The sequence below is a fragment of the Phodopus roborovskii genome, unplaced genomic scaffold, assembly GCF_943737965.1.
Source record: "Phodopus roborovskii unplaced genomic scaffold, PHOROB, whole genome shotgun sequence".
Classification (NCBI taxonomy): Eukaryota; Metazoa; Chordata; class Mammalia; order Rodentia; family Cricetidae; genus Phodopus; species Phodopus roborovskii.
The window spans coordinates 31,307,300-31,333,607 of record NW_026126480.1 but is presented as its reverse complement, the minus strand read 5'-3'; the positions used below and the strand labels follow the sequence as shown (position 1 = coordinate 31,333,607).

The following is a 26,308-nucleotide window of genomic DNA, read 5'->3' as shown; positions in this document are numbered from 1 at the left end:
AAAAAAGAATGTTTAAAAAATAGTAAGTTCAAAGTTAAAGTCCATTGTCTGGGTTGAGGGTAAAAGTTAACATCTACAAAGCACTAGATTCAATTGCTGACACAGGAATAAAAGCAGGTGGGTAGACGAAAGAGGAGAGAGATTGGGTCTATCCCTTCCTTTAAAATAAATCCACTGTCATGCATCAGGGATGCATCCTGGTTCCACTGTCAGAGGTCCCTTAGATTGCCCAAGCCTTTTAACTGAGACCCATGTTCAGGGGGTCTGAGTCGGTCCAATGCTGGTTTCCCAGCTATCAGTCCGGGGGCCCATGAGCTCCCCCTTGTTCAGGTCAGCTGTCCCTGTGGGTTTCTGTAGCCTGATCTTGCCCCCATTATCTTATCACTCCTCCCTCTCTGCAACTGTATTCCAGGAGTTCAGCTCAGTGTTTAGTTGTGGGTGTCTGCTTCTGTTTCCATCAGCTACTAGATGAGGGCTCTATGATGGCATATAAGTTAGTTATCAATCTCATTATCAGGGAAGGGCATTTAAGGTAGCCTTTCTACTGTTGCTCAGATTGTTAGTTGGGGTCAGTCTTGTAGGTCTCTGGACATTTCTCTACAGTCAGTTTTCTCTTCAAACCTATAATGGCTCACTCTATTATGGTATCACTCCCTGACTCAATCTTCCTAGTCCCACATGTTCTCCTCTCCTCCCCTTCTCTTTCTCCTAGCCCCCTCTCCACTCACTGCCCCCCACTCCACTCCCAATATGCTCAGGAGATCTTGTTCCTTTCCCCTTCTGTGAGGGACCTTATATGAATCTCTTAGGTTCCTCCTTGTATCCTAGTTTCTCTGGTGGTGCACATTCCCCATGGAGGGATACTCCCTTAGCCTAGAGGCAGGAGGGAGGGCCTACTCCAAAAGACTTGACAGATTTTGTTGATCCCTCCCTGTGGAGTGGGGGGGGGTGAGATGGGAGGGGAGTTGGGGGGCACGGGAGGGAAGGAGGGAGAGGGAACTGGGATCAATATGTAAAATAAGAAAAATAAATAAATACCCTAAAATAAGTAAATAAATGAATGAATAAATCCACTGTCACTTTTTTAAAGCTGAAAAGAAAGGTGTAGCTAGGCAGACAGCCCAGTGGGTGAAGTTCCTGTTGAAAACTTGAGTTCAGATCCCCAGCACAAAATAACAGAGCTGGGTCTGTCTTAACCATAGCACTGGGAGGTGGAAATGGGACTCAGCCAATTGGTGAGTGCTGGGCCCAATGAGAGACCCTGTCCCAAGCCATAAGGTTGAGAGCAGTGATTGAGAAAGATATAATATCAGCCTCTGGGCTTCCACATGTGCACTCATGGGCAAACAACACACACACACACACACACACACACACACACACACTGGGGGTGGGGGCAGTATTGTGGTTGGAGTGTGAAATATCCCTCACAGACTTGTGTTTTGAATTTGAATGCTTGGTTCCACACTGCAGTACTCTGTTCAGAAGCTGTGGAACATTTCATACATGAAACCCAGCTTGAAGAAGTATGTACCCAGAAGCATCATCTCTAGAGGCTCTACCCAGCCCTTAGTTCCTGCCACACACTTTGCATCCCTGGTCCACGAGGGTATGGACACAGCTGACCTCCTCATGCTCAGCCACCATGATGCTCAGCTTAAGCACATAAGACCAATCAATTGCACAATGGAATTTCTGAAACTGTGAGCCAAAGTTAATCTTCATTCTCCTAGTTGTTTTGTTGGGTAGTGTTTAGTTCAAAGAGGTGCAGCTGCTCCCACAGCCTAGCCCAAGCCATCCCTACTTTCCAGATGGGACCAGCAAATGTGTGTCACAGGATGCTGGACATCTGCCTTTAGACCCTTGAACCTCTTCTTTGCAGTACTAACAACAGAGTGGACAAGCCAGTATAAGTCATACTCAGACTACTAGTATCCAAAGTCATGCTGGGTCTCACAATTCAGAAAATACAGTTCACCAGCTTTCACAGGTACTGGGAACCCCAGTCACTGACAAGCCTGGATCAGATGAGCAAGGTACAAGTGAGGGTTCCATGTCCCCATATCCGGGAGGCTGGGGGAGGGACCAGCTCCTGGAGCACACCGCCACAAGCGGTGTGAGAAAGTGTTTGACGACTTTCTGGACCCGGACTATGCACTTCTGCTGCACCCATGAAAGGACACCCATACCTAGAAGTAAAGAACAGGGACCCCAGAACCAGTGTAAAGAGGACACTTCTCCATCAGAAGGGATGCTTGTCTGCTCCCTCCAGCTGTGGTCCCCTCCCAGGCAACAGGATACCTGGTTTGCACAAAACAGAATTCCCAGAGCTTCCAAAAGGCTCCTGGTTCCCTTACTGGATCTGAGAACTAGGGCAGGACAACCATCACTGCTGTGCCCATCCTCCTACCAGCAGAGACAGGGGCATCAGGACACATGGACACACAGCCATCAGAAGGAATGACACACAGAAGCAGTGGATCAAGTCAATCCAGAAACACAGCAGCTGAAGGAAAGTCCTAGAGAATGTCTAATTCCTATTTTCAAAGACAGTGAAGAAAAGGGAACAATCTGAAATTAGGAAAGATTGTTTCACAAGAAAAATCCAATCACTGAATTTCAAAATCTACTGGAGACTATGAACACAAGATGGGTAATTCAGACAATTAGGGAATTAACAAAACAGAGCAGGGAAATGTCTCTGGCAGTTGCCTTGATATTTATCACATTAAGTGAGAGTTACACAGATGCTCTCTGCACACTAAGAAAAACACATACAAAGGAAAGTAGCATCTAACATGAGTGAGAAGAACTGCATAACATACATGTGTGGAAAACACGAATATTTTCAGAATTGAGAGCTTTTTCTCCAAGGTTCTGGAGACCAAACCCAGGCCTTTATGCTTGCTGAGCAAGTGGTCTACACCGAGCGACAGCTCCTATAAAAAGTTCTTAGGAATCAATGAGAAAACTGCCAAGCCACAGCTGTCATTCATAAGTATAAACAAATGGCAATCTGCAAATGACGATGCTTGGCATAATTAGAAATAAGGGTTGTGTATGATCCTTGCATTGAGTATTTGACATATACAATACTAAGAGTTGACAACTGAGGGTGAAATAATACTCTCACACATTCATTAGATGAAGATTTTTTTTTAATACAGAATGTGTTGGCAAACATTTTATTGACACACACATTCTCAGAGCCATCCATTTCAGTCTTGTGGATTTATTAGAAAGTAATTAAAGCTGTTGAGCTGCCAGTTTGTTATATATGGAGTATACACACACACACACACACACACACACACACACATTTTCCAACTTAGAATAAATGATTGTTAAGGGCTGGAGAGATGGCAGAGAGGTTAAGAGTACTGACTCTTCTTCCAGAGGTCCTGAGTTCTGTTCCCAGAAACAAATGGTGGCTCACAACCATCTGTAATGAGATCTGGTGCCCTCTTCTGGCCTGCAGACATACATGCAGGTAGAACACTGTATACATGCTAAATAAATAATTCTTTTTTTTTTTTTTTTTTTTTTTTTTAATGTTTTTCTATCCTGGTCTATAGAGTGAGTTCCATGACAGGCCCCAGAAAAACCCTGTCTTGAAAAACCAACCAACCAAACAAACAACAAACGCAAAAACCAAAACAATACAAAACAAAAGCCAGTGACTGACAGAGGCAGATCCACAGCATGGTCACATATAAAAAATGAGGTCTAACAGCAGCTCAGATAGCCCAGAGGACAAAGAACTTGCCTGTCAATCAAGAGGATGGAGTTGGGAGCCCTAGGCTAGGACCCACATACAGTCAGGTCCTGCAGAATGCACTTGTCACTCTACCTTCCTTGAAGCACACACACAGGTCACCTAGCTTGGTGTACCCAGCAATGAATCAGACTTGGCCTCACACAAGCTGCAAAATAAGGTCCAAAACCAGAGATTGACCTCTCCCCTCCCCGTGCATGCCACGGCACACAAGCACCAACTCCATACAAGTACTCACACAAATGAACATGCATGTACACACCCATACACACTAAACCCATACGCATACAATAAAAAGTGGTTTCCAGTGTTATTGAGTGATGGGAACAGGTTCCTACTACACTGTGAGATTTTATTTTTATTTTGCAGACATACACAGAGGTAGAGGGACCAAGAAGGGGCAAGAGGCAAATAGGTCTCCTTAACTTTCTCACTGAGAACACACCACCAGTTCTCCCTTCTGACTGATCTATGTTTCCCAAGATGCTTCAAGACGCCTGCAGTCACCAGGCACAGGCTTGCCTCAGGGCCTTTGCATAAGCTGCTTCCTCCCTGGACAGGGCCCAGTCCCTCCTCCTTTTAGACACCCTGCTAAATGTCACCATCCCAGTAAATTCTTTCTTGAGAAAGGACTGAAGGAAATCTACATACCGGTCCCAGCTTTCCCCATTCCTGTTTCCTGCTTATGTCTCCAGATAGCACTTGTTTATCAGCCTGGAACATGCCATACTTTTTTGTTTTCTTTTGATGTAAAAATGTCTTTCTTTTTCTCCACCTAGAGAGACAGCTACCTGGGGCTGAAGATCTGTATATGTTTAGTTCTCTTGTGTCTCCTAAGCACAGAGGGTTCTGGGCTGTGGATTTCCAAAACACGTGACCATATGGATGCCACTAGTGAAGTGAGATCACGGGGAAAGCATTAACTGCAAAAACGATAACTCCATGTCGGATAATAAGCCAGGAAGAGCTACACAGGGGGTGGTATCGCTACCTTCATAGATGGGAACAAAACACTATAAATGAAAAGAAAAAGTTTCTAAGAATTTTACTGAGAGAGCCATGACAAGTGTTATGCAATTAGCATAAGCAATTAAACTGGAAATATAAAGGTATAAATACAAACCATGAAGATGTAGAGCTCACCAGTGCTGAGATTCATACCCTACTGACAATAAACACAATTTTCATTCAAATGTTCATAGATTATTTAGGGACATTGAATGTATACTGAGTTTAGTTGAAAGAAAAGGAAAGAAGGGAAGGAAAAAGCCTGGGGTTGGAGAGATGGCTCAGTAGTTAAGAGCATGAGGCATTCTTTCAGAGGACTCCTAGCACCCACATGGGCTCTCACAACCACCTGTAACTTCAGACCCAAAGGGCTCTTCTGATCTTCATGGGCACCAAGCATGTGTGTGCACACACATACATGCAGGCAAAACCCTCATACACATAAAATAATAAATACATAGAACTTTTTTTGAAGAAAGAAAAGCAAAGACGCCTCATTCCATGTCTAAACCATATAACTGCAACTTGACCTTAAAACAATACTTGAAGATTTATTTTACGTGTGTGTGTGCACGTGTGCACCTGAGTGTATATACACCATGTTCATACAATTATCCAAAAAAGCCAGAGCATATTGGATGTAAGGCATCTGATGGAGGTGCTGAGAACCAAACTCAAGAACAGCAAGGGCTCCTAAAGGCTGAGCCATCTTCCCTGCCCCGGGAGCAAATATTTAAATGTAAAGCTATTTCTCAAGGTTAAAACATATACCTACACTTAAGTGTGTAAGGATGATAATAAAAAACATAATGGCAGACCCAGAAATAGCAACAGAAGTCAGGATGTGACATGTCAAAACTTAAAGGAATTGTCTATTCCCCCAATAGGGTTTGTTGCTCTTAAAGACTGTAGATAAGGTAAGAAGAAACAAAATAAACAAATAAAACAAATAGCAAAATACTTAACCTGGGTTCAAAGACAAATGCAAAATAAACAGACAAAGAGAAGAAAAAAGACACAGAACTGAGACATAGTCCCAGAGCAGATTCTTTGGTGGTGGTGGTGGGGGGGGGGGGGGAACCAAACAAGTAATACAGACAGTCTTCAGCAAAACCAAGAGGAAGCAGGGAGAAAGTATAAATAGATACAATTAGGAACAAAGGGGAGGGTTTGACAGCAGGTACAGAGCTGGCAGCTACAACGCAGATGAATGGCCAGGGGCAGGCGCCACACATCTGGAGGCTTCAGCAGCTGCCTCTGTGGGTTGTGCCTCGTGGTTTTAAATTCCAGCTGGGCATCACTGGACAACCAGGACATACTGTGAACTTTCTAAGGGTGTGAACATCATAGAGTGTGTTAACTGAAATCTAGGTGGCAGACCCCTTGCATACCTGAGCGCTGGGGTATAGCCTACTGCTCCTGGAGGCAAGTTTGTGCAGCATATTCCTGTCACTGGACACCCCAGAGGCACCTGCTATACAACAGTATTCGGCAAGAGGATTTTTCCAGATTTTTATTGACTTAGAGGACCACTGTCAACTTCACACAACACATCACTGTGTACCACAGCAGGATGGCTGGAGGAGCCCATCTCCTGCAAGAGGGTGAAACTGAGTCTGCAAGAAGGGATGTGATATATTCAACATGAGAGCATGTTAGAGGACTGTCTGGACAAGCCCGAAGTCCCCGACTTTGGAACTATGGCATTCACATAGACGAGCATGATGAGTGTGGCATCACAGTCCTATAATCTCAGTGCCAGAAAACAGGTACAGAAGGAATCTGGTGACTTTCCTGGCCAGTCTAGGTGAATCTCCAAGTCAGTGTGCCTCAAAAAAATATGAGCTATTTTAATTCTACTATTTTTAGACAGGGAGGAGGGGCCTCATGTAGCCCAGGTTGGCCTTCAACTCATTTTATAGCTAAGAATGACCTTGAACTTCTGACTCTTTCTCCCTGCTTCCACATCCCCAGTGCTGGGATTTCAGGAAGACACCAACACATTGAGTGTATGTGGCACTGGGGGAGGAACCGATTCATCTTATTTTCATATCTAGGCCACATGTCTTTTCATTGCCTTTCTGTTTGCATGGGTTAAATGCATAGCTCTTGTTAAGTTTCTCCCTGGAAAAACGGTTTCAGTCAACAACTGTTTTAAGCAAATGCTTGGCTTTTTTGTTGCTGTAATTTAAAATTGATTGTCTGAGTAGAACAAGCAGGTGCAACCCAGGCTGAAGGTTGTGATTCAGGCTGGGCTGGATGTGCACATAGCAAAACTAGAGGTGTGGAAAAAACAGCTTTGCTTCTGAAAACGGACTTAAGCTCCTTGTGCAGTTTGATTGGCATAGGGAAGAGGAGCTGGGGAATTATAAGGAGGATGGTGCCCTGACATGGTCCTATTTCACAGAGGGCTGTGTCATCATAGCAGCTGGGAGGAGGAGGAGGGAGGATCCTTGGGGCAGAGCTACCATCTCTTCATGGAATCTTGGAAATGAGGAGTCCCAGAAATACTGAAGGGGGTGAGAATGGGACCTGATGAGGCCTGGGGCTGGAATGCCTTGGGCTCTGTGAGGGAGAGACACTCAGATGAAGACAGCAGGCCGGGACCTGAGGCACAAGCAGGAAGCCAGTAAGAAACCTCAAAGCAAGTTGGGGCTGGCCCTGCTGCTGGGGTGCGGGAGTGCTATTCAGAATGGCTACTCTGCAAGAGAGAAGGCTGGGAGGCACCACCAGCAAAACCCTACTCTGTGGCCACCACAAGGTCACAAACAGTCTGAGAAAGTCCAAGGACATTTTCACAAAAGAAGCTGCCCTGTTTTCCTGTACTTATGATTCTTGCACCTGCATGTTCAGTCCTATGAATGGCATCCATCCAGTCAGAGCCAGTCGGTGGTAACCATCTTTATTACAATTATCATTATCTCCTCTCCTGCCTCACTTCTGCCCACCAGGGATCACTGATTTTCTCTTTAACTGCTGGCAACTTGACTTACGGAGGGAGGAACCCCCTGGCTGTGAGCCCATGAAGACAGGAACATGGCAAGGGGAAAGTACCCAAAACTATGAAGGGGAAGAAAGGATGACTGAACTTTTCATGTCACACTAGTGTTTCCTCCTTAAGCATCTTCTTCCTCCTGTAATGTCACTAAACTTAGTCACACTGTGCAGGTGGCTTCCTGATCTGCACAGAAAGATGTGAACATTTGGAAAAGTGAATTAAGACCATCTTTTGATTCAGGCTGGTAGATGATAGAGTCCCAAGACTGGGCTCCCATCACTCTGTTCTTTTCTGCATACATATATTTAATGCAGCCAAGCTATTTCAGCAAACTTCTCTCCAAACACCAGTTTTCTAGATATCCATCTACTAAATCTTTCCACAGAGTAGCCATGGTCTTCAGTACAAGAGCAGTGTTTTAACCACTTCCTGAATTGTGCTTTTTAAAAAATAAAAAAATACCACCTACCCTGCAGTCCTGTGTACGTCACCTCTCTTATTAGGTGGTCCTTGATTTGTTATTTCCTGTGAGTAACTTCTCATTCAAGGTTTATCTCATGGGACCCCATGAGTTCACAAGCACACATCTGTCTTCTATCCTGATGCACCCAAAGGGACTAGAAAGTTCTATCCATTTGAAGAACTGATAAATCAATACGGAGCAGGGACTTAAGGCAGACAACAGGGGATGTATGGGGTGGAAGATGAATTTTCTTTCTTGTGAAATCAGTTTGGTTTTTCTTTCACTTGAAACTGAAAAAGTCCCAAGTGAGACAATTTATCTTAAAGAATTAAGAACAGGTGCAATCACCACTTGCCCCAAAGCCACAGTTGGGAAGCCAGGTTAGGCCATTGATCCTGACTCTTACTCAGGTGACAATGAAGTGGTTGCCCATGGGGATGACCCACTTTCCTGTTGGAGAAATTGGATCAGGGTGCTTTGTTCTGGCATTAGAAAGGAGCAAAGTAAAAACTCCAGCAGAAAGAAGCCGTGTGGGTGACTATGGACAGACTCGGGAGGCACTGTCATGAGGACACACCTCCTTAAAGAGTCAAGATTGGCCAACGGATTGCTCAGATCTGTCAGGTAAACTTCTAAGACAGCTTTGTTACCCATGAGGCTGCGATAAATTAGTGTCAGGTAAGGACTGTGACCAAAAGAGAACCAAGAACCATGTCTTGGCATTCAGCTTTTCAGAGCTATAGTTTTATCATGTCAGACTGTGTGTGTGTGTGTGTGCGCGCGCGCGCGCGCGCGCATTCCTCAAGGAGAAAGGCTGGTGTTGAGTGCCTTTTTCAAACACTCTCCATTTTACTTTATGAAGTTTTTTTTTTTTTTATTGTACCTGAACTCACCAATTGGTTAGACTCATCACTCAACTAGTTCTAAGGATTTTCTTGTCTCTGGCTAACCCCAATTTCTGCTGCTATTGCCACATCAGTGCTGGCACTACAGACACATGCCACTGCTGTTGTGCCCACTTTTACATGGGTGGTGGGGATCTGAATTCAAGTTCTTAGGCTGATATAGCAAGCACTTTGCTGACTCAGCAAGCTGTCTCATCTCTTTTAGTACTAGGAACTAATCATTTTTTTTTTTAAGCCCTGGGGATTAAATTTAGGGTCTTGTTCACAGATGCTGGATATATGTGTCACCAGCCAGCCATATCCCAATCCTCCTTTTACTTTACCTTGAAGCAAGCACTCAAAATTCCCTAGGCAGGCCTTCACCACGCAGCCCTCCCAGCCTCAGTCTACCAAGTAGCTAGGATGAAAGGCCCATGCCATCAGGCTCAGATAACTCCCTAGACTGAGGAGCTAAATAAGGCACATTTATGAGGCCAAGCCAAGCTAGCTATCATCGCTTTGGGCTTTTGTTTTCATATTTTAAGAGAAAAGGGAAAACATATTTGGTCCTATGTCTGATGAATGCAGAATCCTTCTTACCAGCCATCCACGCCAGCCTTCTGCAGTTCGGAAATCCCAAATGACAGAGACCCCATGAAGTCATTCCTACTGGTCAGGTCCCAGTCCCAGATCTCTACGGACAGTCTTCTGTCTTTGTCTGATTCCTTCAGCTGACTAGAGAGAGAGAGAGAGAGAGAGTCAGTCAGCCAAGGCCATAGTGATTTCTCAAGCAAATGAAATGTACAAGAGGATGAGAGCCTGAGACAGAAATCCTTAGCTGTCACAAGCTGCTGCAGGAGACACACTTGGTTCCTACTCCTCTGGGAGTAGGGGCTCATTCTGTTTGACAGCCTGTTGCTCAAACAGGTAGGGAACCTCAGCTAGCTCCAACAAAAGCAGGTCTACATGTGGTTATTGTCTCTGTCTTTATTCCCATGGACAGTCAATGGGGAAAGTTCTAGTACCCATGGTATCACTGGGCATGCATGTGTGTGCATTTGCACACATGTGAGTTGGATATGAAGTAGAGAGACTGCATAGAGAAACCTCTTGCTGGAGTCTCAGAGGAAACTGAGAGGTTCACATAGTCCTTGCTTCATCCTGAAAAAGAGGTAAGGATATGAGGTTGCCCCCAAGAATTGTGATGCCAGCCTGCAGCTTCAGTGTGACCTATGGTGTCAAACTACACAGGGCTGCATCCTACTCAGCCTTCTACTCACCAAGGAGTTTCTTTAGCAAGCCCCATGCATTAAATAGTAATGAATTAACCAGCACTTATGAGTGAGATTGTTTAATTAGTGCTTGATTTTACATCACACCTGAGCAGTAAATACCAGCTGTTATTATGAATAACCATTGGCCTAAACATATTGAGGGAGGACCTGCATACTCTTTCCAGCCAAAGAGGACCCTAAAGCAAAGCTGTATAGTTCTCCCAGTAGGCTGCAAACCTTAGAGATTTTGTCAGTATAACTTACAGATTATGCCCTATTCATTTACCTTCACCAAGCAGCACACTTACTCAGTCCTATCTAACCTGTCTCCACACACCACAAGCAGTCTCAACTGTATTTAAAAAATCTAATTTCCCCTTGGCTCACAATACTGAAATCCAGATGGAAGAGAAAGGTGAAAGGGAGGAAGGGAAGCAAAGGAAAAAGGAAGAAAACTGAGGCTAAGGGAGGGATGGCCCAATCCCTGATGGCCTCTATCCTCTGTCACCCATGTTGTGCTGTAGTTGTTTGCACTTACAATCTGAAGGTCTCGTTCCACTCAGGGTTGAGAGAGCACTTGATGGTTCTGGTCTTCTGCTTGCTCTCACTCTTGGGATCAGGAATCAGTTTCAGTTTGACATAGGGATCTGACAAGCCATTGGGGTCCATAGGTACAAGATTTTTAGCATCTCTTACTGAAAAACAAAATGCGATTTCAACATTAGTAATGTCCAAAATGTTTAAGTATCTGTTAGTAATACCTGTGACATCCATGGCAAGATCCTGGGCTTCACACCTGCTTGATGGGAATTGTATTAATATTAACAGCTAGAGAGGCATGTAAATGAGACAGCCTGACAGGATGTAGATTTTGTTCCATATTGTATAAAGATTATTCTTAAAAGTCTTTCTTATTAGCATATATTAATTATGCAAAATAATGTTTCTTTGCAATATTTTTATGCTTGTATATAACACGTTATATAGTTTTATGTCAACTTGACACAAGCTAAAGTCATTTTGGAAGAAGGAAACTCTAGAGAAAATGCCCTCACCAGATTAGCCCATGGGAAAAACTGTAGGTCATTTTCTTGATTGATGATTGATGGGGGAGGGCCCAGTTCACTTGTGGGTGGTGCTACCCCTGAGCTGGTGCTGCACAAGGTATGAAGAGCAAGCCAGTAAGTAGCACTGATGCCTCTGCATCAGTTCCTGCCTCCAGGTTCCTGCCCTGTTTGAGTTCCTGCTCTGATTTCATTAGATGCAGGACTGTGATGAGGAACTTTAAAGTAAAACAAACCCTTTCCTCCCCAACTTACTTAGGGCCACAGCACTTTATGGAGTAATAGAAACCCTAAAACAACACAATTCCATTTTGCTTTCTCCCCTCTTTACTCCTAATAGACACTGTAATTTTTCTAAAATTGCTTTTCCTAAGGCCCACAAGAATCTGTCTTCTTTACTTTCAGTATGATAGTTTCAAGGTGTCACGATACAGCAAGTATCAGTGTTCCTTTTTAAAGTTCAGTAATATTCCATTCCATAGATATGCCATATATGTTTATCCAATCATTATTTGTCAACATCTGGGTAGTAGGAATAGTGATGTTTTAAATATGGATATACACAGACACAATACCTTGTGATGGTCAGTCTCCACTGAGACTTGGTTAATTGACTGGAACTGACTGGGGACATTAGGAAAGAACATTTCTGGGTGTGTCTATGAGGGCACTTACAAAGGGCTCTGACTGACTGAATGGTCTAATTCAGTATTGAACACCAAGTAGGAATCAGCTGTCAGGAGGCGGTGGGATTGCAGAAGGCAGAGTCTGGTTGGAGAAATGAGCCACTAAGGGTGTGTCTTTAGAACTAGCTCTTGTCGCAGCCATTTCCTGTACTGCTCTGCTCTGCCTCTTGTCTGTCATGACATGAGTTACTCCATGGCACTCTCCCACTATGATGGATTAAAATCATGAGCAAAATAAACCTTTCCTCCCTCAGTCTGTTTTCTTGGGTATTGGCCACGGCAATGAGATAGGACTAACCTAATCCTGGGGCAGTCAGCCTACATAGACATACAGAGGGCTCTTTGCTGCCACATTCGAGAGAAGGAGACCAAAGAGTTGATGCCTCATGGGCACAGACTTTTCTTTAGAGACGATCCATTCACTAGGACCAGATAGATGGCCACAGTGTTGTAAATGTACAGTGAACTGTGTATTTTAAAGGAGTGAATGGCTACTTTATATGCTGCCAATGTTACCTTCGTACAAAAAGAAAGGCTAAAAAAGGAAGAAGAGTTGCCGTCTAAATGAGGGTACATCTGTTACCCACATGCCATTCAGCAGTAGCACCCAGAGAGTCCACAGAGAAAGAAGGCTGGGGAAATATCAACAGCATCATAGCTGGACCCCACCTAAGATTAAGGCTCCCAGATGAAGATATAGAATCAGCTTAGGGAAGGGAAGGCATGAAAGATTCACACCAAAGATGCAATGTGCCACAGAGGAGATGAGGGACAAGGAAGCATCTGCCTGGAGATCAGGAAAACCCGATCAAACATCAGTTCAAAAAGAGATAACATACATAACCAAGAAAAGGGGACCAGAAAATGAGGCTTGTGTGGAATTTAAAGGTATGGTGTTAAACAACTTAAGGAGGCACTGACCATCTTAGGAGAGAAAATCCAAACTAATATATTCAGTCCAAAAGCAAATGAAACTAACTGTCTGAATATATGAGTCCCACTGGAAATGCAAAGATGACTCAACCTTTTAACAAATCTATTAATAATGTATTCATCAGTTTGTAAGTGAAAGAAGAAAACCACAAGGCCATTGTAGTTATCTGGAAATAGCATGAAAATCTCTCAACAGGGTCATGGTTAGCTGAAATAACATCACATTTTTTGATAAAGACAATCCCACAAAAGTCAGAAATGAGTCAGTGATGCCCGTTTCCACAGCTATGACTCCACACTTTCCCAAAATATTGCACATATGCAACAACACAACAAAAAGAGGAATCTCCAAGCTCAAGATGACAAAAGTGACAGATGCTAGAACGAACGACTGGGACATCTTCCACCCCTTTAATTCATTTCCAGACAGTTACAGTTCTTATCACACAGTGGTCCACAGACCCTCTTCATAGATGACACTCTTACATGAATTCTGTTACCCCTGGCAACAAGTGTTCTCTCACCAATCAATCCACCAGACCAGACAGATATTCTCTGCACCCCTATCCCTCCTTCTTTTGCTTCATTTATGTGGTATAGATTTTTAGGGTGAAGTATAATGGATCCCTTGAAAACACTCTCAATTTCATCACTAATTTCTTTCTAGTTTACTTATCTACCAAAACACAAGTTAAATTCAAATATCTTTATTTTCCTACATCCAATTAGCTGACCATTGCTGAGAAGAAAGAAGAAAGGGAAGGGATAGAGGGAGGAAAGGGGGAGATGGAGAGAGATGTATGGACATTCAAGTGGAGGAAAGGGAAAGAGAAGAGACTAGGGAGCAAGGGAAGGAGAGTGGGAGGGAAGCAGGACAGGAATGGGGGAGTTGCCTACGGTCATACAGTCAGTAGGGGCCAGAACTTAATGAGTGAGATTACAGGAGATATGGCTGAGTTTTCCTCTGCTAAAACATGGGTTGACATTCTTGGGCTTATACCCAAAGGATGCTCAATCATACCACAAGGATACTTGTTCAACTATGTTCATAACGTCTTTATTTGTAATAGCCAGTACATGGAAACAATCTAGATGTTCTTCAACAGAAGAATTGATCAGGAAAATGTGGTACATTTACACAATAGAGTATTACTCAGTTGTTAGAAACAATGACATCATGACATTTGAAGGAAAATGGATGGAACTAAAAAAAAATCATCCTGAGTGAAGTAACCCAGATACAGAAAGACACACATGGTATGTACTCACTTAAAAGTGGATATGAACTATAAAATAAATGATAGCCATGCTACAATCCACAGACCCAGGGAGGATAGGTAGCAAGGAGGGTTTATGGGAGAAGTGCATGGATCTCCTTGGGAAGGGAAAATAGAAGAGTTCTTGTAGGTGTGCTGGGAGTGGGGATGGGGATGGGAATATGAGGTATTGGGTGTGGGGAATAGATGGAAGGAGAGAGTACTGAAAGAGATGAGTGGAAAGGAGACAGCATTTCAGGATCAGGTAGAAACCTGATGCAAGGAAATCTCCCAAGAATATATAGGGATGACCCCAGCCAAGACTCTAAGCAATAGTGGACACTTTGCCTGAACTGGACTTTTCCTGTGATCAGATTGGTGACTGCCCCAATTATTATCAGAGAGATTTCATGTAGCAACTGATGGAAACAGATGCAGAGACCCACAGACAAACAGTAGGCTGAATTCTGGGAATCCTGCTGAAGAGAGGGAGGAAGGATTATAGGAGCCAGAGGGGTCAAGAGCATCACAAGAAAACCCACAAAATCAACTAACCTGGCTCATAGAGGCTCACAGAGACTGAACCAACAACCAGGGAACCTGCAAGGTCCTCAGCATATATGTGATAGTTGTGTAGCTTGGTATACTTGTAGGACTCCTAACAGTGGGAACTGTTAGGGCTGTCCCTAATGGTTTGACTAGCTTTTGGGAAACTATTCCTCATATTGGGTTTCCTTGTCCAGCCTTAATACAAGGGGTGGTGCTTAGTCCTACTGCAAGTTGATATGCCATGTTCTATGGATGCCCATAGAGGCCTGCCTCTTTCTGAAGAGAAGCAGAGGAGGAGTGAATGGGGGGGGGCTGAGGGGAGGTGGGGAGAGGGAATAGGATGAGAGGAGGGAGGCAAACTGCAGTCAGGATGTAAAATAAATAAATACATTTAATTAAAAAAAAAGACAAGTTAAATTAATCCTCCATCCCAGCCACAAGTTAGATCTTACTTTGTACCAAAAGCAATAAATGTTCCTCTCTGGCTTTGATTCCATGAGTCCTACTATGCCCTAAGTGTTCTGTTATGTTCCAAGGAGTCTGGAGAAGACATAAGATGCTGATCCTGTACACAAAGAACATATGAAACCAAATCTATTAAAAGTATAATTGATTTCTGATGAGACAGGCCACATTGTGTTGAGGTTACAGAGAAGGCATCTCACCTAGCTTTCTCTGTAAACTTTCAACCTTGTTTTCTTGATCAATAAAATATGTTGATGTAACTATAAAATTGGACAAAGAATACTTGGTACAGACCTAGAAAATACTCAATAAAAGCTGTGTCACTGCTGCGTCACTGACCACACTTGTCTAGTATTTATCTTTGCAGTACTGAGGGTTAAATGCAAGGCCTTGCATATGCTAGACTTCTTTTGACTTTTTATTTTGAGGCAGGGGCTCACTATGTTTCCCAGGCTGGCCTTGAACTTGCGACCCTCCTGCTTCTGTCTCCTGAGTAGCTGGGATGACACCCTGTGCTACCGGGTCCACTTATGGGAACAGTGTAATGGACCTTCCATTGGAAAGCCCACCAAGCAGACCCTGTAAACCTTAGCACAGCAGAACTCTAAAGCTGCCAAAAACACCATTCCTGCTACTCACCCCCATAGACTGATGCTGGTTCAGTAGACCTAGAGTGAGATGTATGCCTTTGCTTTTCTAATGAATCTCAGGGTGAGGTGGAGGCTGCTGGCCCACGGAGCACATGCGGAATTACACAGCTCTGAAGAGTGACGCCTTCCCCTCAGAATGCAATCCCCAACTGTTATTTTCTCTTTCTCAAGTCTTCCAAGGAAAATAGCATGTGCCAGTTTCTAGTCTGGGAATGACACTTGGATCACACGGTGATCTACATAAAAACATGAACTGAGTTGTTCTGAAGGGCCATAAGCCTGTCTGTCTGGATGATTGGCAAGGCACATGCATGTAGAAATAGCTCATCTCTCTTCTCTTTGGGAAGGCTGCTTCCCTAGGCTCCTTGTCATATGAACTGACACTATATTGACAATCACTGGGAAGTAGCCTTCTGTTGAAGTTTAGGATTCCCACCAAATGCTGGACTGCTATGTGCTGTGTTACCAGAGCCTTCCTTCACCTTCTGCTCCCCCTGCCTTGCAGCAAACATTCCTCATCTAAGCACTGTTACATCTCTCCCAAAATCCTCCTTAGATTTTCTCCTACTTCAGTCCTCTGGAATCTATCCTGTCCATCAAAGGGGCTAAAATTCTATGGGAATGAATAGAGTAGAATTGATTCAGAGCTGTTGACTTTCACATCTCCAGGAGTATGGCTACTTTAAAACCACTGTATCATGAGCAACTGACAGGCGCTGCAGGCTCAGATCCAAAGGCCTGTCCCCTCTGAAGCTTTTCAAAGTCAAGTCAGGTTTCCCATCAATGAGAAAGCCCCAATTGCGCCGAGGAAACAAATCTCTCTAGACCACACTTGGCTAGACCAACTTTGATTTTTTTCCTTGATAAATGTTCTTTACTATCTTTGCTGAAATCCATCCAGGGTAGATGGGAGGATATGTATGCCTCACACAAAGCAGAAATAGTGCCCGTCCCCCTGGCAGAAGTTTGCTAAATGCACGAGAGATCATGCTGGGCCAGAAAGCATGGCTTGTTGTAACCATGGAGCTAGGTGGTGATCAAATCAACTCCAGCAGGTGAAACCCCTCTAGTCTGGTGAAAGTTCTCCAATATGGCATGGGAAAAGACAGCACTGACATTCACTTTCCTAGGAACTGTTCTTCAAGAATTTTCCTAAACTGTTTAACCCTCCTCCCCTGAAAAAACATAATGTCTTGAAAAAGTCTAAATATTATGGTGTTTTATGGTCCCAATACTGAATTGTGTAAATGACAAGATTTTTGTTTTGTTTTGTTTTTAATTAAAACTCTTTTTTAAAGGAAACTTCTTTGGCAGTCTGAGTCCTCACAAATCTTCATGGTGTGTGTTGAAACAGTGAATTAAAGTCCCAGCCAGGACATTCAGGTTGCGCATGCTTGCAGTAAGGAAACTAAACACAGGAGAAGGTCTGCACAAGCTAGGGCGTATCTGGACTGAGAATGACTTCCTAACCTGCTGAAAACACTGGGCTATCCATTTGCACAGAGGTTTTGAAGATGCAAGAAACAAAAATTGTTACAATATAAAGTTCATGTTTAAGACAAAGGTCTGTGTGATTCTGTAATGAAACTGAGATCTACGCTATTAGATAATAGCAGTGGGTCAGTGGTATATTTCCCCATTTGTATAATTAGACTGTACACTTAAGAGAATGTCTTTGACCTTGGGAAATACGTGCTGAAGTATTCTGAAGTCAGTGGAGATCATAATCCCTTACTGGACTCTCAAATAGTTTAAATTTTTTTAAAAAGGCACCTATCTAAAAATATTTAATATAGAGGATGTCAAACTACATTAGGTACAATATAAACTACTAGTTAACCAGGTGAAAAAAAAATGCAAGAGTTTTTAATACTATCCTTGCCTCTTTTGTGTCATTTTGAGACTATATTAAAATCAAGTCTCCTTCAAGGTTCCTCCAAATCTTCCAAAGGGAGGCACAATAAAGCAAGTTTCCTACAAGGCCTGCATGAAGGTAAACATATAAACATCCAGGAGGATATGCACACAGTTATTTTCAACTAATGGTTACACCTGAGGGGACAAAGGGTGCTGTTTGGAGGAGAGAAGCGGAAGAACATTGGCCTTATCAGTCTTAGTCTGGATTTCTTGCAAAGAAAATACATTCTTGTTCTAATTGTGTTATTAAGTTGTGTATCGTTAGTATCTGAGAATCTACTACCCTGACCTTCAGAGACTCCATTCTGCTCTCCCAAAGACACAACAGGACAATTCGATCTTCCCTGTGATGCTTCAAAACTGTAATTTGAATTACAGAACCCATCCATTTACAGACTCCATGCTAAATGCAGGTCAAGATGTCCTAATTGAGACAAGTGGGACCCCCTCAGCAGAAACCCTTCAGTGAAATCAGGCCTAGAGGAACGAACACTGACTGAACATAGCAAAACATTTCTTACTACCCTGCCCTGGCCTCTAATTCCAGGGACATTCTGGTGGCTGACATTTCTCCTGGACCTTTGGTTAGTCCTGTGGAGCTGTGTGTTATATTTCCTTATCTAGATAATCATATAATACACATATTGAAGAATATACTTGCTCTTAAGTATTGTACGTTGGGACATTTTAGGATTAGTGAGAACTATGGCTCTAACTTATTCTCAGATGATTCATGAAAAATACTCATATAAAGAAGTATTTACCAGAGAGAGCTAAAATCCCTCCCCCACACTCCATCATAACCCCATCTTTCTCTGGTGCTGTGGCTCTGTGAGCCCTGGCCATTTCTCAATCTCCTTCCCCAACCCCTTCACTGGTCATCCCATGTAGTGCCCCTGATTGCAAAGCAAGCAAACATGGGGTTTTAAGAAGCCTACGTGCAGACCCGAGTCACCTGGAGCACGTCAAGGCCCCACAGGCTTCTGGCACAGCTGGCTTCCCAGGGCTGCTGGCAGAGGTACAGTTGTCACACATCTAATTATCCATGTTGAGTCAAACTTCCAGCTGGGACTGTCATAGTGTCTGTTGAGAAAAGAGCCTGTCAAGCCAGTGCAAGTGAGAAAAAGGTGGAAGATGATGTAGAGAGCTGGAGAATGTCAGCCCCAGGCTTAACTTCTCCCTCCACCATGATGTGCATTAACTGTGGGTTTTAAATCAAGAGATTTCTTGGAACTTCAGTTTCTCTGCTGCAAACAAAACAAAACAAAACAAAACAACAACAACTAAAACCTATGCCAGCAGTGGAACATGGAGATGAGTAGATCTTTGAAGTTCACTGACTAGCCATCTTAACCAAATTCATGAGCTCCAGGTTCAGTGAGAGACCCATCTCACACAATAAAGCGGTTGAATTGTCACCCTCTCAAGTGATCAAGAAAGATACCCAGTGCCAACCTCTGGCCTCCATAGGCAAGCACACACATGTATGCTCATATGCCCACACACTCATAAATATACACACCACATACTCAAACTTACAGAGACACACACACATTCACAAATACACATGCCACGTACACACACTCACACACTCACAAATACATACACACACAGGTATTTACACTCACATACACTCACAAATACATATACCACATATACACACTCACGGGTACACACACACACACACACACACACTCATGCCTAGGAGAGATGTACTAAAAGGAAAAGCGATGTATTTTGGCTGATGGTATCATTAGTTTCAGACCCTGATTGGCTAGCTCCAATGCTTTTAGATCCATAGCAAGAAGAGTGTTGTGGGAAAAGTTGCTTGCTTCATGGCATCCAGTAAGTAAAAGAAGTAAATGCAGGATGCCAGGGATAAGGCCCCCAGTTTTTAAGAGTCCATTCATCTGTAAATTCATTGGTGGGTTGATGCATTGATGAATGGGATCCAGCCTTTAATGCATGCACCCTTTGGGGAGAGAGATACTTCATATATGTGCTGCACCATCACCTTAGTTACTGGGATAATGCTATTTAGGGAGGAGGTGAAGCTCATGGCAGAAGCCAAACAAATGCTGGTTTCCCTTCCCAGGAGAGAATTTAGACCAAATCATATGATGATAATGTACAATAGCCAAGATAAATTTCAGGACTGAAATCGGCCTCCCTTCGATGTGATCTTCATACAAATGAACCCCAGAGGAGGTACCTGGAGGATGATGGATGGTCTGAAGTCAGATGTGATAAATCTATCCCTTATTACCAGAAGCTTCTTTCCATTCCAATTTAGTGACTTGGACTTTTGCCTAGGATGGCATCTCCTGTGAACTCCCAATAGCCTTCAAAAAATTTTTTTATTGACAGAATAATTGCACATCTTTATAGGACACATTGTGATGCTTTAGTATGTTTATATACCGTGTATCGATCAACTCAGAGCACCTGGGTAGGTTCTTCATCATCTCAGACATTTCTCATTCCTATGTGATAAGAACATTCAAAAGCCTGTCTTCCAGCTATTTTAGATTTGTTTATACTTTTATTTCTCTGAGCCCTTTACCTTTTAACTGTTACCCAAGCCCCCAGTTCCTTGGTGGCTCCCTTTCCTCTGCCCCACTAGAGGATTGGTGGTTCTCTTTCTGTCCAGATACTGTGGAAGGTGACACTTTCCCATCACTCCTGGGTGGGAACAAAAGCATCTCTACCTTCTTGTCTCTGCAGTGCAGCAGCATCCTCATTGAATAGATCAGCAAGACCCTTGTGATCTTCGCCTAAGGAAGCATGCCATGGGGAGACATCACTCAGGCAGCTTGATGTTATCAAGCAGTTATGGTCTTCAACCACAGTTTGAGCCTTCACACAGCTAATCACCCAGTCTCAGTGCAGATTCCTAGTTTGCTTCCTCCATTGCTTCTGCCAGGAGCCATTTCACAATTCCCACTATTAGGACTAGACTGGTTTCCCACCTCCATCTTGTATGTTTTGGGTGTCTAACAGAACTGTACAGGCCGGTGAACCTCTAATTCTATTGTATTTTCATCAGATAATGTGTGAGATACTTCCAGGGCCTCTGGGAGTGGAATACAACAAGGTCTCTCTAGCAAGGAACTATATCACCAAGTCTGTAGATATTAGACAAGATGAGAATTCTTTTATTAAAGGTCTTGGGGCTCAAGGAAGAGGAAGCTGAGAGTCATTTTAATTATATTGTTAGCTTTAAGAGTTTTAAAGCCTTTCCTCCTGTTAAACACTAGCAAGGTGGTTTTAAAACTGGGACTTTTGTTTGGCATGTTTTTCTCTCTAGGTCTACTCCTAGATTTGCTTTCATAAGTACAACATTCTTTGTATGCGATTCATTGCTTGTTTATCTTGATCCACCTAAATGTAGGTGATCCTCCATTTGCTCTGGGCTTTGCTCTGAGAACATTTGGTGCCCATTTTCCGATGCATAAATGCCTTTTGCTCTCCACGTCTGTCATTTTGTTCATGATTACAGTTACTTCTTCATCTCTTGCTATCTAGGAGCACCCTTCCAGTTTGTTCCCATAGCATTTATCACCCTTTATCAGTAGATGTCCACAGCTTGCCATTCTTATGCATTTCTATTTACTTTATTGTGGTAAACAGCTTTCTAAGGGCTAGAAATGTAGCTCAACGGGTAGAGTGCTCACCTAGCATGTACGAAGCCTGGATTCAATTTCCAATGCTGCATAAGTCAAGAGAGATAAAGCACACTTGTGGTGGTTCCAGTGGAAGGCTGTCTTTCAGAAGCTGAAGGTCACCCTCAACTACATAACAGGCTGAGAGATGTGAAATATACGCAGGCACTCACTCTGCCCAACCTCGTCAACAAAAGATTGACTTTTAGCATCATGCTATCCTTTCTCTTAGTGAGACCCTTTTTCATTTTAGACCATTGCTCACCACTTTCATTATGTGTTACTTTCTACTTTCCATCCAGAGCATCCTATGGGTCTTTTGGGGGGGCTTTCTTTTATTTGTTTTATGCAGTATGGTGAATCTTAACACACGGGTACATTGAAATAAGTTACCACATCCTCAACCCAGAGCAGTTCCATCATCTCAGGGAAATCCTTCAAACCTCCCCTCTGTAGTCACCATCTTCCCCACCCACAAGGCTCGGGCTGCCACTCGTTATAGTTTTCATCATTATAGTGTTCTCTTTTCAATAACTGAATGTATAAATAGAATCACACAGTACGAATCCCTTCAAGAGTGGCTCCTCTTACTCAGCATGATGCCTTTGAGAGTCATCCAAATTGTTATGCACATGAATAAATCCTTTTCATAGCTGAGTAGTGTTCTATTGTGTGGATGTACCATGGTGTGTTTTTCTGTTGACTGTTGAACACAATTGAATTGTTTCCAATGGAAAAACACCCAGGAGACAGATCAGTGAATTGTATGGTTACACATACATTTAACCTTGTATGACAGCAATAGCTTTGTAGAGAGATTGTGCCTTCTGTATTCTTGTTCAATAATGAATGACAGTTCTTTGTTCTGTGTCTTTGCCAACCCAAGACACTGACAGTACTTATTACTATCATTGATTATTATTAAGTTATTGTAATTGGTGAGTAAAAGCATCTCATCTCTGATTTAGTTTGCATTTCCCTAGTTTCCAAAGATAGTGGGTCTCTTTTTCATAAGTAAATTTACTGTAGCAATGTTGTCTTGAGTGAAACAAGAGTTTGTTCAGCTGTGTAGCCCATAATAGCCATGCTTGATAGGAGGCTGAGTCAGGGGGATCAAGCTTCAAAGCTTCCTTGGGTGACTTTATGAGGCACTATCTCGAAATAAAAACTTAAAAAAGAATGCACCATTCATTGAGTCTTATTCCCAGTGCCACATACCAGAACTCAAACAATAAAATTAAAACCAAACTACCCTCCTCCCCCCTCTTCCTTTTCTTACTCATCATCCTGCTGCTTGTCATCATCATCATCATCACCATTGTCTCTGTTCCTCCCTCTCCTCCTAAGGACTGTACTCCAAGACCTCACTCACTTTAGTCCATCAGAGTGCAACTGGACACCCCATCCTTGATTTGCAGTATCTTCTTCCAGGTTATAATTTTATTTATGGTCTGTAGCAGTGTCTTTCGCAAAGCAAACACTCACAGTTCAATGAAGTTTAATTCATCTTATTTCTCTTGTATGAATCATATTTGTGGCGTTATGTCTAAGACCTCTATGTCTAACTCCACATTATAAATCCCCTCCCCAGTGTTTTCTAAAATCTCACATGATCACCTATTTCACTCAGCTCTGCTCCTCACTTTGAGTTAATTCTCCCATGTACCTTGAGGTGGAGGTTAATATTTATTTATTTACTTATTTATCTTGTACATGGTCAATCATCCCAGAATTATTTGTTGAAAGCCTGGCCTTTTTCTAACTTCACTGCCTTTGCACTTTTGTAAACAATCATTAGGTCACTTTTGTGTGGCTGTTTCTGATTCTCTGCTTCAACAGATTGTATTCCTGCCACTGTACCTCTCCCATCACCAACACTGCCAGCACTCTTAGAGCATGTCTCAAGACTGAAGATTTGGCTCTTATAACTTCACTTTTCATCTTTAAAATGTAGCATACAAATTCTAAAACTGCCTTATTCATAATTTAAAATGCCATTTTAATTGAAACTTATAAATCAATCTTTTAAAAACTGACATCTTGGGTTGGGGTCACTCTGTGGGTATAGAGTACTTCTCTAGCATGTTAGGATTCCAGGTTTGATCCCCAGAACTAAAAAAGAAGGAATTGCACCTTTACTCTGTGGAGCCTACCAGTCCATAAGCATGATACAACTCAACACTTATTTTCATAATGTTCTTTCCATTTTTTTTTAAATAATTTTAAGCACATCAATTTGTACATCTGTTATTTGATTTATACTTAAATATTTCACTTGATTTGGAGCTATTTTACATGTATTTTTTAAGTTTGGCTTTTAATTATGCTTTGTTAATATGTACAACATACTTTGTATGCAGTCATAGTAGAGTCTGAACTGTAGCTGCATTCAGTTCTTGGTTCCAGGGATGTTTCTGTAGATTCCTATGAGGCTGCACTTAGATGATCATGTTTCTTATATACAGAGGAAGTATTTATGCTTCCAATTTGCTTGCCTTCTTTTCTTGTCCTATCACACTGGCTAGATTTCCAAACATATTCAGAAGCAGGGTGAAGGCAGACGTTCTGTGTTCCCCCAGGAAAGCCTGAAGCCTGTCATCCCTAAGAATGTGGTAGGTGTTTGGTGGATCCCTTTATAACATCAAAGATGTTCCCTTCTATTTCTAACATGCTGAGAACACTCCTTGAGAATAGGTATTGGATGATGTCAAATGCTTTTTCTGTAGCAGATGTTATATTCATGGGGTTTTCTTTCTTAGATTATAGATATAGAGGATCACATTAGATGGTTTTTTGTTATTGACCCAGTGTTTAGGGCCAGGGTAAAGCTTACTTGCTTAGGGTACATTATATTCTACATAGATTGTTGGATTTGATTTGAGAATGTTTGGCTGAAATTTTGTATTTATTTTCTTAAGGGCTATATGCTTATAGCTTCTTGTAATATTTCAACTGGTTTTAGTATCAGAGTATGCTTGCTTCATAAAACAAGTGGAGAAGGTTCTCTTCTACTTCTCAGAGAGAATTGTTGTCACTTCTTCAAGTGGTAGAATTCACCAATAAAAATTTCACTTTTAGGGTCTGAAGAGATTGTTCAGTCAGTAAAGTGCCTGTGAGCATGAGGCCCTAAGACTGGTTTCTCAAAACACATCTCAAAAGCTAGGCACAGCATCTCAGATCAGTACTGAGCAGGAGAATGAGACAAGCAGATACCTGAAGCCAGACTAGCTGAATCCATGAGTTTCAGGTCCAGTAAGAGACCTTGTCTCAAAATCCATAAAAGTTGGAATGAGATCAAGGAAAGATGCCAACACCTACCTCTGGCCTCCACACACAAAAGCACACACATGTAACACATACACTATTAAGTAATATAGCAAGGCACACACATACACACACACAAGTACATACAACACATGCATGTACTAACAAGTACACATAGCACACACATAGTCATACACCCGCACACACACAAAAAGGACATATAACACATGTATACCACACACACGGTACACATTAACAAGTATATATAGCATGCACATGACACACTAACAAGTCCATATAACACAAACATACCACACACATGCACACATACACATACACACACACTAATAAGAGTGTATTACCATACATACACCTGTACATACACCTGTACTAACAATTACGTACAACACAAACACAATTTTTTTTTCATCTTAAGCATCCTTTTATCTGGATGCCACAGTTTAGTGCAATGTGTTTTCATTTTCTTCCAGTTTAAAACATTTTTTAATTTCCCTTAAGATTTTTCTCTTTGAGTTAAATCATGAATTAGTTAGAAGTTAGTCATAAAGCTTCTGTGTTTTCTCAAAAGGTTTTACTCCCATGATCTTGGTTCCTATCTAAACACTGACAACACCTTGCTACTTCACTGATCTTCCAATTTGTGTGGAGCCATCACTGGCAAGCTTGCACTGGATGCCCACACCAAAGTCAACATGGCCAACATATTTGTCTTCTCCCTGCCCTCTCCCACTGTCTTAATTATTTTTCTATTACTGCGATAAAACACCATGACCAAGGCAACTTAGAAAAGAAAGCATTTACTCTGGGAGTTCACAGTTCCAGAGGCCTGTAGTCCATGACCATCATGGCAGGGAGCATGACGTAGGCAGAGCAGTAGGTAGAGCAGGCATGATACTGGAGCAGAGAGCTACTCACAAGCAGCCCAAGGCACAGAGAGGGAGGGAGACTGGTGCAGGCTTTTGGAACCTCAAAGACCATTCACAATGACATCCCTTCTCCAATAAGGCCACACCTCCTAATCCTTTCAAACAGCTCCACTAACTGTAAAGTATCAAATATATGAGCCTATGGGGGCCATTCTCATTCAAACCACCACACCTACTGCATCTGCTCTCTTGTTTTCAGTGACACTTTTAGTAAGTGCCCAACCATCCACCCAACTGTGCAAGTGAATCTGGAAACCACTGGTCCCTTCCTGTGGGTTTCATCTGTAACAATAACCTTTTCGTTTGTTCCATCTCTTTATCCTTTTATGTGCTTGAGCAATGCCTCCTACAACATAACAATGATAATGCCACAAAGGCATTTCTTAGTTCCTTTCCTATTGCTGTAATAAAACACCCTGACAAAAACAAGAATGGAGAGGTTTACTTTAGCTCACAGTTCAAGCTATAGTCCACTGGGGCAGCGAAGCCAGGGCAGTGAAGTCAAGGCAGCAG

The 26,308-nt window shown here is 42.6% G+C and overlaps 1 protein-coding gene across 2 annotated transcripts in view; it reads right to left on the bottom strand.

Moving 5' to 3' along the window:
* Nucleotides 1-26,308, bottom strand: part of Prkcb (protein kinase C beta) — a 324,620-nt gene that overhangs the window by 93,964 nt on the left and 204,348 nt on the right. For both annotated transcript variants that reach the window (XR_007835021.1, XM_051192859.1), the window contains exons 6-7: nucleotides 10,941-11,097; nucleotides 9,729-9,863 (exon numbers count right to left, since the gene is read on the bottom strand). Coding sequence is in view for 1 of the 2 variants with exons in the window: in XM_051192859.1 (XP_051048816.1) it covers nucleotides 9,729-9,863; nucleotides 10,941-11,097 (292 nt within the window). In the remaining variant the exon portion in view is untranslated. The remainder of the gene's footprint in view (nucleotides 1-9,728; nucleotides 9,864-10,940; nucleotides 11,098-26,308) is intronic.